An 11,750-nucleotide genomic window follows, 5' to 3' on the forward strand; every position below is an offset into this window, starting at 1 on the left:
GCTAGAGCGGCCCGCAGCCCCGGAGGAGGTCAGCAGCAGAGAGCGGCCATTCTCGGCCTGGAGGCGGGTCTTGGTTTGTGTTAGCGGAAGCATAGTTACGTCACTTCCTGCCTGGCGCCCAAGCGAGGGGAGCGCGTGGCCATGGCGCGGAAGAGCGGAGGCGGCGGGGCCCACCGGGCCGGGGCCCTGAAGCAGCACAACAAGCCGCACAAGAGCGGGAGGCACAGCGGGAGCAGCGCGAAGAAGCAGGGAGGTGAGGAGGCCCGTCTGTACATGTATACGCAGGCCTGTCCTGCGTGAAGTCGATGGCATCCTTCAGCTCAGGCATAGGCAGACTCGGCCCTCCAGGTGCTTTGAGACTACAATTCCCAGCATCCCTGACCACTGGTCCTGTTAGCTAGGGATGATGGGAGTTGTAGTCTCAAAACATCTGGAGGGCCGAGTTTGCCTATTCCTGCTTCAGCTGGTCCCTGGGGGGGCGCGGCAGCTCTTCCGAGACAGGTAGAGCCTGGATGCTGCCGATGGTTGTGCCAGAGAAGTTTAGCTGCGAGACCCCCTTTTACCCCATGTACGCCCTCTTGAAACCACTTCGATAAGCGGAATTGGCAGGATTACAGGTGCCACATAGCGCTTCTTTCTGCAGCTGTAAGAAATTGATCTTCCCCTGTGGCAGCGCCTGAACTTTGGAACTCCCCGCCTATTGATACCGGGCAGGCGCCTTCACTGCACTCTTTTAAGCACCTGCTAAAAACATTTTTGCTTAAATACCCAGTTATCTAGAACGCTGGTGTGTTTTTAGTTTATAGCTGTTTTTAACTTTTGGAACGTTTTGATTGTTTTTACAGAAAAAAATTCTCGCTTTATTCATATTGTTAACTGCTTTGAGGTTTTATTCAATCAAGCGATATATCAATTTGATTAAATAAATAAATAAATAAAATGAGTCATAATGATAAGTTTGGCTCAGCAGTGTGGGTGCATATGCTCAAGAACAGTACAGTGGTGCCCCGCAAGACGAATGCCTTGCAAGACGGAAAACCCGCTAGACGAAAGGGTTTTCCGTTTTGGAGGTGCTTCGCAGGACAAATTTGCTATGGGCTTGCTTCGCAAGACGAAAATGCCTTGCGATTCCTGGGGTTTTTTTCCCCTCCCCCCCTTTTCCCCAAGCCCCTAAGCCGTTTAACAGCTGATCGCTAAGCCGCTTAACAGCTGATCTAAGCCGCTAATAGCCTTTTAGCAGCTAATCCGCTAATCCCTTAAGCCTTTAATAGCCGCTAAACCGCTAATAGCGCTAATCCGCTAATGGGCTTGCTTCACAAGACGAAAAAAACCGCAAGACGAAGAGACTCGCGGAACGGATTCTTTTCGTCTTGCGAGGCACCACTGTATTTAAACAGTTTCCCGAACTGCATGTCTTCCTCTGTATTCTGTTATGTATAGTGTAGCACCATACGCATTGAGAGCGTTTTCTCTTCTCTCTCTGCCCTTTCCTTAGGCCGGGTCCCTGCTAAGACACTCAGCCAGCAGCGGCACCGCAATTTGGCCAAATTGGACCGCAAGCACCGGGCCTGGCAGCTCCGCCGGCAGTGCAGGGAGATGGTGAGTCAGTGAGAAGCTGGTGGAGTGGAGGGCAAGCCTCTTCCTGCTTCTACAGGGGAGGGAGAAAAACATAAGAAGGGCATTTGCTGGATCAGGCCAAAGGGGGCCATCTGTTCCAGATGCCGGTGGGAAACCTGCAAGCAGGATTCAAACAAAAGTGTCCTCTCCCCTCCTGCAGCTTCCAGCAGCTGGCGTTCAGCAGCATTGCTGCCTCTGACGGCAGAGCATAGTCGTTGCGCTTAGTGGCCATCAAGAGTCCTCTCCTCCATGAAAGGACCTGTGTTTGCTTTTTCTTGGTCACAGGTGTTGGAAGAAAAGCGGAACTTGGGTCGCAAGGATGGGCCACCCCACTTGGTGGTGGTAGTCCCGCTGCATGCTGGCGTCGCTATCCCAAGAGCCTTGAGCCTGTTTCAGAGCAGTGCAGCTTCTACTGTGTGCCAAACCAAGATGGGCCCACCAGGTTTTGGCCTGCTGTGCCACCAATCCAGACTCCGGTGGCGCTTTGTAGTGGCTGACACAGGTAGGGGCACCTTGGCGTACTGAGACACTGTGGTTGCAACACGCCAGCCTCCACCTTCACCTGTGCCTTTCTTATCACCCAGGGAACCTCCATGCTGTGCTGGACCTGGCCAAGGTTGCAGACACCCTCCTTTTTGTGCTGGATCCTCACGAGGGCTGGGATGCCGCTGGAGACTACTGCCTTTCCTGTATCTTTGCACAGGGCCTCCCCAGCTATGGTGAGAACAGTGTCTTTTTTAAAATATATATATATATTTATTAAAATTTAATAGTTACAGAAAAAGGAAAAATAAAACAAAGAAAAACAATAAAAAGTTTAACAAGCAATACATCAATAATAATAATAATAATAATAATAATAATAAAATATATAAAAAGAAAAAAAAACAGATGAAACAATACATCGAAACAATCAAGAAAAACAAAACAAATTTAAAAACACATCCAATATTTCCATATCTTTACCTTTCATTTACTAGCTTCATCGACCTCCTCACACCTCCCTTTTTTGTATTCTAGTTCAATTAGCTATTTCAGCAAATCCTTTCCATCTTTCTCAATTTTTTGTTCTGAAATTTATCTTAACACAATCTAACTTTAAATTTTCCACTTTAACCCCTTAACAACCAGTTTTTACTTAATTCTTTATAACATTTCTGCTAAAACCATATAACTTCATTCCAGCATTCTTCTAACATTCATTTATGGTGAGAACAGTGTCAAAAGCTGCTGTGCTAGCAGGAGGGGGCTCTTCCTTTACCGAATCCCTACTAGCAGAACAGTGTTTGGATGCCAGGGTTTGAAGTGGGGAGGCCAAGCTGCATAACTGGGAAGAACATCTGAATTATAGACTGTGTGAGGGAGTCAGGTAACCTCCAGTTAAGACACAGGGGGATTTACTTTTTTTTCCAGACAAAGCGGCTCAAGTTAGAGAGAGGCAGGCAGACAGACAGGCTTTGCCAACAGGAATATAAACTAAAAATGCAAGATGTAAAAGTGGGGAGTGGCAGGAAAAGGGAGAGGAAAGAGTCCTTCAAGGTCAGAATGAAGTGCTGAGTTACAAGCATTTACATTCAGTTTAGGCAATGCTGATCCTCCCTTGCTGATGTTCTTGTCTGAGCAGTGGATTGTGGCTCTTTTCTCTTTGGCAAAAGGGTGGGGCCAGAAGGTTCTTCCCTTTCCCTTGGGGCAAATGACAGCCAGAGCCAAGTGTTATTTCTGGCCGGGAAGGCGGGTGTAAGCTTGCAGCTCATGTTCCTTTGGCTGATGGATGGGGATAGGCTGATCTCCTCCTTGCCATGGTGTTCTTCCTGGGATGCAGGGGAGGGGGCTCTTGATCCTGTGGCCGATAGCAGAGGCCAGAGAGAGCTGCCCATCAGGTCTCATATTAAAAGGGATTAGACCAATTCACAAAGAGGCACAGATCTTTTGCAGCTGCTGCCCGTGAGTGCTAAATTGAGCAACCGTGTTCATTAACAGTCTCTCCCCAAGCCACAGATATTGTACACAAGCAGGGCAGGGCTGTCGTGTCTGTTTATCAAGAGACATTTGGCAGGCCTGAATTGGAAATGGGATGGCAGGTGAGACAAATTTTGGATCTGATCCGCTATGCCTCACCCTGTGTTGTTGAACATATACCAACTTATGGAAGGGATGGGCAGTGGGCTTCCAGTCAGTGCTGCAAGGCTGCTTACATTTGTAGAGTTGGAAAGCACTCCAAGGGACATCAGGTCCAACTCCCTGCAATGCTGGAATATTTTTGCTGAATGTGGGGCTTGAACCCCCAACCCTGAGATGAAGAGTCTCATGCTCTACCAACTGAGCTATCTCAGAGATACCAAGCTGGCATCTAGAGGATTTGGTCCACGCTGCCTTGGGGGGTCCTGCAGCTGCCTGTAAGCAGACATTAAAGCCTACCCAGCCGTTGATGCTTCTCTCCCGTTTGTCACCTGCAGGCCTTGCTGTTCAAGGTCTTTCTGACCAACCGCTAAAGAAGCAGATTGACTGTCGCAAGAAGCTGAACAAAGCCATCGAGAAGAGGTTCCCTGAAGACAGGCTCTTCCCCCTCGACACACAGCAGGAGTCCGCCCTGCTGCTGCAGCACCTGGCCAGCCAGAAGCAGCGGCACCTGGCCTTCCGAGACCGGCGGGCTCACCTGCTGGCCACTGCTGCCACTTTCGTGCCCAGCACAGACAGCGCCTTGGTGGGGACCCTGAAGGTGTCCGGCTACGTCAGGGGACGGAGCCTGAACGTGAACAGCTTGGTGCATATTGTGGGACACGGGGACTTCCAGATGAGTCAGGTGGATGCCTCCCCAGAGCCCTTTGCTCTGAACCCCAGAACTGCAAAAATACACCCAAGGAGCATGGGGGACCAGGTAGGTTCTGTTCCCTGGCTGGTAGGGTGGGTGGGGGGCAGGAACTGGAAGGTAGGAGGAGGCAGCAAGTGCTTGTGGGGGGGGGGTAGAAAGCAGCTCCTTTGCCCCCAGGTGGCCAACTTCTCCCTCCTGGTTCCTAGGATGACTTTGTCAGGAGAGAAGAGGAGATGGAGGAAGACGTGAAGGTGCTCAGCAAGGCTGATGCCAGCAAGCAAGAGTCTCTGCAGTCAGAGGTGACCCCTGACCCCATGGATGGAGAGCAGACCTGGCCCACCGAGGAGGAGCTGAAGGAGGCTGAGGGTCAGTCTGAGCCTTGTCCATCCTGCCTGCCTCCTCCTTTAGACCAGCCGTCTTGAAGGATGCCACTTTGCACGTGGGCCGGGCTGAGGCTCGCCTTCTCTTTCAGGCTCATTATGGTCTGGGTTGGGCTTCAAACACTGCTTCCCTGTTAAATTATACATTTCATTAACTTTATAGACTGCTTGATTGTAAAAAGAAAAACCCTCCAAGTGATTTATTTTTTTTGGGGGGGGGGGGATAAACCCAATAGAATTATCACTAAGAAAAATCATCAAGAATTATTAAGTTTAGAGAAGTTTTTAATGTTTAATGCTGTATTGTTTTTAACCCTTGATTGGAAGCCGCCCAGAGTGGCTGGGGAAACTCAGCCAGATGGGCGGGGTATAAATAAATTATTATTAGTAGTAGTAGTAGTATTAGTATTATTATTATTTGAGACGTTCAGAAAGTCTAAATAACAATAAACAAACAGATTGCAGCTTGAGCCAGCTTTTTAAATGTCTGGGTAGGTTTATAGTTTTTGGTATAGCAAATCGTTTTATCGCTTTTTAATGGTAGTGTGTAAAAGCACCAGCAGTGTGTGCTTTTAAATAGTGCAGCTTCACTTTCCTGGTGCGGTAAAGCAACCTTTGCTGTAACTGCTTCAGTTTGGCCAGATGAGGAGTGGTGAGCTCTCTCTCTCTCTCTCTCTCACGCTGGCTAACTGCGCTTGCACTTCCAGAGTCCCTGGCACAGAGGAAGAAGATGACCAAGAGGGTCCCCAAAGGCACATCTGCCTACCAGGCTGCCTGGATCCTGGACAACAATGACGAATTGGAGAGTGGCAGTGAGGAGGACGATGAGGAGGAAGACAAGGAAGAGAATATGGTGGAAGAGCCCATCTCCCAGGTAATGGGGTTGGGGTTAGTGCACAGCAGGAAGGTGTAGCCGGACACCTGATGGGCAAGTGGGGAAGGAGGAGAGCTGGGGAGAATGGATTCATTGTAGGTATTCTGGACTGTTCAGGAACAGCTGGGTGCAAGAAGCGGGGGACTTGATGTGCAGGAACCCTAAAATGTTGGCTTGGCTTACTAGCTGGACTCTATGCTTGCTGCCGATACTGTCAAAGTCTTTTGGCATGTGTTCAAAGAGTAGGGTAGAGAAGCAAAGGGAATCTCTTACTTGATTTGGGTTAGGAAGAACGTAGGAAACTGCTGGAGGGAGGCTTGAACCTTGGAGCTAGCGGGACCCAGCAGAAGGAGTCATCTCCTGCTTGGCATCTTCTCTTGAGAGTCAGGAACATGTTTTGGTGGTGAGATAGATTAGTGGACCCCTGCTGATGGTGGAATGAAGAGCGGCATTGTGGGAGCATAGCACTGAGAGGTCAGAATTCAGGGAGGGGAATAGGAAGCCGCCATATGCAGAGTCAGACCATTGCTCGATATTGTCTGCACTGACTGGCAGAGCTCTCCTAGCCCTACCTGGACATGCCATCAGGAATTGAATCTGGGACCTGTTGCTTGCAAGGCAGATCCTCTTCCACTCAGCTGTGGATCTTCTGTGATCCATAAAGAAGAACATGGTTGTAAGAGGGTAGCAAAGACAGATGGCAAGCCATGAGTGTCTGTCTTGACTGCCAGCCTAGTATTTTATTTTATTTTTCATTTCATGTCATTCTTCAAGTAGTAGCATACCAATTACGTAGACATGGTGCCTTTTTCCTTTAAAAGGTTTCTTTCTTCAAACACTTTCTCTCTTGTCTCTCACAACCCCATGTGGGTTGCTTTTTCGTATGCTAGGATGGGAGTGGCAGTGAAGAGGAGGAGGAGGAGGAGGAGGAGGATGAAGAGGCCACAGAGGAAGAGGAGGGTCCAGACATGACCCTCCTGGACGATGAGAAGATGGAGGACAACGAGGCAATTCTGGAGAAGTACAGGCAGGAGCGGCAGGAGGAGATGTTTCCAGATGAGGTGGACACACCTCGAGATGTGGCGGCCCGGATCCGGTAAGAGCCTCATACATGCAGGGTGAAAAGGGAGGAGTGCCTGCAAAGGGATGGCGAGGTCTGCCCTAGTTTGCTACATTTATTGCGGCCAGTTGCCAAAGCGAGGCCGGGTCTTGATGCCCAGGTTCATGTTAGGCTGGGCTTTCGGAACAGAGGAGCCTTGCAGCTCCTCCGCTGAGTGTGGGATAGGCAAAGGCAGGAGGCCGGGTCTCTTGGAGCTCTGACTCCCTCTGGTTGTCTCCAGGTTCCAAAAGTACAGAGGACTAAAAAGTTTCCGGACCTCTCCATGGGACCCCAAAGAGAACCTGCCCAGGGACTATGCCCGGATCTTCCAGTTCCAGGATTTCTCGCGGACGAAGAAACACGTCTTCCGGCAGCTGGAGAAGGAGGAGAGCAGTGGAGCTGAGGTAGACCTTTCCTCCAGGCTCCAGATCTGGTCTGGTTCTGCCATCGGTCCTGTTAAAAAATTGCAGAGCTGGAGGGCAGAAGTGTGGGAGACAGCCTGACCGTGGGCGTGGGATCATTTGCACCCAGCGCCTGCAGGGGCAAGAGCTCCATGTGGCTTGAGCTAGTCCATGCCACGGTGGAGGGCAAAAGCCATATCAGCTGGGGTTGCCTGTGGCCTGCGATTCCTTGGTTGTGTAGAACCTGCGACAACTCAGCACAGAACTGAGAAGCTTGAGCACCTTGTGGGTTTTCCTTCAAACATGAGAGCAAGTTTGCAAAGAGAAGCTGGAAAGTGCCTGGTCTTCTGAAATCTTGGAAGCCAGAGATGGGCCTGAATAAAGTTTCCTCTGGGCAGGGGCATAGCCTCAGCCCCCCTTCCTTGCTCCTGGCTTCCCTCCAGGACAGTCCAGAGCAGCCTCCCCCATCTGATGCCTGCCAGGTGTTTCGGACTGCAATTCCCTTTAGCCCTAGCCTCAAGCAGAAGCTGACGGGGTCTGATAGCAGCCATGGTGCAAAACCTCTGGGGGGCATCAGGTTGAAGAAGGCTAGTCCACAATAATGGGCTAGGTTTTTTTTACTATTGCTTTTATTGAAATGATTTCATGGATAACAAAGGTACCGTATTTTTTGCTCTATAAGACTCACTTTTCCCCTCCTAAAATGTAAGGGGAAATGTGTGTGCGTCTTATGGAGCGAATGCAGGCTGCGCAGCTATCACAGAAGCCATAACAGCAAGAGGGATTGCTGCTTTCACTGCGCAGCGATCCCTCTTGCTGTTCTGGTTTCTGAGATTCAGAATATTTTTTCCCTTGTTTTCCTCCTCCAAAAACTAGGTGCGTCTTGTGGTCTGGTGCGTCTTATAGAGCGAAAAATACGGTGCATAAAAGGTCGTGTTTCTTTTTTTAGTTCATAAACTCCTATCTGCAGGTCTGTTAGATTTGGTGTGAGATATTTCTATCATAGACATTGTGAGTGGGGGAGAAAGGTAAGGGGAGAGAGAGAGAGGTGGGAGAAGGAAAGGGGTAATGATTTTTCCGTCTTTTGCATAGTGCATGCGTTGGGTCTTGTGTCAGCGTCACGTGGATAGGTTCTTCATCTATTCAGTTGTTAGTTTTTGTTGGCGGTGAGAGAAATTGGGGAGCCCAGAGCATGGTTGGTTGCATTCAGCTGCTTGTAGTGAGTTTTGCTTGTGTGTGGGGGTGGGGTTGCTGGATCAAATTACCATATTTTTCACTCCATAAGATGCACCGTTGACCATAAGACACACCTAGTTTTTAGAGGGGGAATGCAAGAAAAAAAAAATCTTTAAAGGGAGCACTGAGCAGAGTCCGTATGCATCCCAGGAGCAACGTGTGTGCGGCGCTTGCAGGCTTTTCCCCCAGGAGAGAGACCCAGCTTGTCACTGACGGGTTGCCCTTCTCCCTCCTCGGGGAAAAGCCCCCAAGAGCTGCACACACGCTCAGCACGGCTCTTTAAAGGGAGCGCAGCTCTTGGGGGCTTTTGCGGGAGATGGGGGAAGGGACTGAGGAGCTAAGCCAGAAGCTAGAACAGCAATAGGGAGCGCTGTGCAGCATTTGCTCCATAAGATGCACACACATTTCCCCTTTTTAGGAGGGAAAAAGTGCGTCTTATAGAGCAAAAAATACGGTAGCCATATCAATTTGTGTGCTGTCCGGGGTGTGTGTGGGTTATGTTGTTGTCTTGTAATAAAGGGGAGCTACACTGGGGTGAAGGCATCTTGTTTGTCCCCCTGCTAATTTCAGTTTGCTGAGTATTGGGCTAGTTGAACCAACGGTTCGATTCTGTATAAGGCAGTAGGGTGTGTTCATAACCTCAGCTGGATAATCAGTGTAGGCTTTGGAACTTGGAGCTTCATTTGGCACAGGTAGGTAGTTGTGTTGGTCTGCCGTAGTCGAAACAAAATAAAAAAATTCCGTCCAGTAGCACCTTAGAGACCACCGAAGTTTGTTATTGGTATGAGCTTTCGTGTGCATGCACACTTCTTCATTTGGCAGCCCTTGATGTGCGACCTCAGCTTATTATTGAGTGAATAATTGCATCAGGTGAAACTGCATCAGAGCTTGCAAACTAGGCCCAGGGTGGCGAGCCCATGGCCCCCGATGCTGCTGGGCTTGTAGCTCCTGTCAGCCGCAGCTAGTAGGGAGGGTGAATGGGAGCTGTTGGCCAGCCACGGTTGGAGGGCCTTAGGCTGCCCACCCCTGCTTTAGAGAAAGCGGGGGTGCTGGGGCCTTGCCCATCCTGACCCATTGCTTGGGGTTTCACACGCAACGAGTCTGTGCACATTTAAACCAGCTCTTGGTATTTGGTTGTCTGGGGCAGCCTTTGCCAATCTGGTGCTCTTCAAATGCTTTGAAGGACAGCTCGCATCAGCATCGTATGGCCATCTTGGTTGACCAGCTTGGTAAAGGCTGGTGTTTCCAAATTGCTTACAGTCCTTTTCTGGTCTCCAGTACCTGTTTGCTGATGGGCAGAGTTTCTGCTCCTTCCTGCTTTCTGAACCCACCATTTCCTGCTTTGCTCCAGGCGCTGCCAGGTTCGCTCTTTCACCTTCTGTCTTCCCTTTCCGCAGGTCGGCTGCTATGTCACGCTGCACATCTGCAGCGTCCCCGTCTCGGTCATGGAGAGTTTCCAGCAGCAGGTGCCTCTGTTGCTCTTCGCGCTGCTTCCTTACGAACAAAAGGTGAGCAATTGGGGGTTCTGGCCACACCCAGCTGTGCTGTGCCCCCTTCACTTAAGCTGGCAGCTTTTCGTCACAATGTCTGAACCTGTCTAACGTTGGAAGGGCAACCAAAATGATCAAGGGGAAAGGTTGCAGCATCTGGGTTTTTTTAGTTTAAGGAAAAGGCAAGTAAGAAGAGACATGATAGAAGCTTGTTAAATTTAGCATCACATGGAGAAAGTAGGTAAAGAAAAGTCCCTTCCCCCAACACAAGTACAGTGGTGCCCCGCAATACAAATGCCTCGCAAGACGGAAAACCCGCAAGACGAAAGGGTTTTCCGTTTGCAGAGGCGCTTCGCAAGACGAATTTCCCTATGGGCTTGCTTTTTTGCTCCAAAACCCCTTTTCCTGAAGCGCTAAGCTGCTAAAAGCATTTTAGCAGCAAAACCGCTAATCCCCCACCCCTTAAAAAGCCGTTTTTAGCCCTTAAATCGCCAATAGCGCTACTCCGTCAATGGGCTTGCTTCACAAGACGAAAAAAACGCAAGACGAAAAGACTCCCGGAACGGATTCTTTTCGTCTTGCGAGGGTTAGGGTTAGGGTTAGGGTTAGGGTCTTGCGAGGCACCACTGTACTTGTGAACATCCAAATGAAGCAGAATGTAAATGTAAATGAAGCAGAATGTAAGATTTAGGACAGATGAAATAAAGTCCTTCTTCATGAAGTGCATAGTTAAAGTGTGGAACTCCCTCCCACAGTGATTTGTCACTAACCTGGATGGCTTTAAAAGAAGATTAGACAAATTAATAAAGCAGAGGGTTATCGATGGCTACCAGCCACAATGGGTCTGCTCTGCCTCCCCAGTTGGAGGCAGCAGTGCTTCTGAATACTTCTGAATACTAGACAGTCGGCCCCTCGACTGTCCTCGGGTCCAGTATTGGACCACTTTGACCGGATATCCCCAGCCGATGTGGACAGACTCCTCCGAGCTGGAAAGCCCACTACTTGTCCTCTCGACCCGTGCCCGTCCTGGCTGATTAGAGCGTGTCCAGACGAGGTGCGGGCCCCCCTGGGGGATATCATCAATTTGTCCCTTGGCACCGGGACATTCCCAGGGGAACTGAAGGAGGCAGTGGTGCGCCCGCTCTTAAAGAAAACATCATTAGATCCCTTAGATCTATCCAATTACCGCCCGGTTTCGAATCTTCCATTCCTGGGTAAGGTGATTGAGAGAGCAGTTGCAGAACAGCTTGGTAGGTTTCTGGATGAAACATCGGCTCTCGATCCATTCCAGTCCGGCTTCCGCGCTGGTCATGGGACCGAGACGGCTCTGGTCGCCCTAACAGATGATCTCCGCAGGCAGCTGGATCAAGGCGGGTCGGGGCTGCTGATTCTTCTAGACCTGTCAGCAGCCTTCGACATGGTCGATCGCGAACTCCTGGACCACCGCCTTGCCGACGTGGGGATCCAGGGCACAGTCCTTCAATGGCTGCGCTCGTTTCTCTCCGGTCGGGGACAGAGGGTGGCGCTTGGGGGGGAATTGTCATCCCGCCACTCCTTGGTGTGTGGAGTGCCCCAGGGTGCGATACTCTCCCCGATGCTTTTTAACATCTTTATGCGCCCCCTCGCCCAGCTTGTCCGGAGTTTTGGGCTGGGCTGCCATCAGTATGCTGATGACACCCAACTCTATCTGTTGATGGATGGCCACCCTGACTCGGCCCCAGACACACTGACCAGATGCTTGGAAGCTGTGGCTGGATGGTTACGTGGGAGCCGGTTGAAGTTAAATCCTTCGAAGACAGAGGTCCTCTGGCTGGGACAGGACGATATGGGATTGAGGGGGC

General features: G+C 50.3%; 1 protein-coding gene across 1 annotated transcript in view; it reads left to right on the forward strand.

Moving 5' to 3' along the window:
- Positions 1–92: 92 nt before the first annotated feature.
- The window catches only part of TSR1 (TSR1 ribosome maturation factor), a 15,623-nt gene continuing 3,965 nt past the window's right edge, over positions 93–11,750 (forward strand). The window contains exons 1-10 of the mRNA XM_083453441.1: positions 93–253; positions 1,496–1,599; positions 1,903–2,119; positions 2,202–2,336; positions 4,074–4,495; positions 4,636–4,795; positions 5,517–5,683; positions 6,574–6,779; positions 7,024–7,186; positions 9,817–10,014. Of these exons, the coding sequence (XP_083309567.1) occupies positions 142–253; positions 1,496–1,599; positions 1,903–2,119; positions 2,202–2,336; positions 4,074–4,495; positions 4,636–4,795; positions 5,517–5,683; positions 6,574–6,779; positions 7,024–7,186; positions 9,817–10,014 (1,884 nt within the window). The 5' untranslated portion in view covers positions 93–141. The remainder of the gene's footprint in view (positions 254–1,495; positions 1,600–1,902; positions 2,120–2,201; positions 2,337–4,073; positions 4,496–4,635; positions 4,796–5,516; positions 5,684–6,573; positions 6,780–7,023; positions 7,187–9,816; positions 10,015–11,750) is intronic.

The sequence above is a fragment of the Podarcis tiliguerta genome, assembly GCF_965153285.1.
Source record: "Podarcis tiliguerta genome assembly, chromosome: 8".
Classification (NCBI taxonomy): domain Eukaryota; kingdom Metazoa; phylum Chordata; class Lepidosauria; order Squamata; family Lacertidae; genus Podarcis; species Podarcis tiliguerta.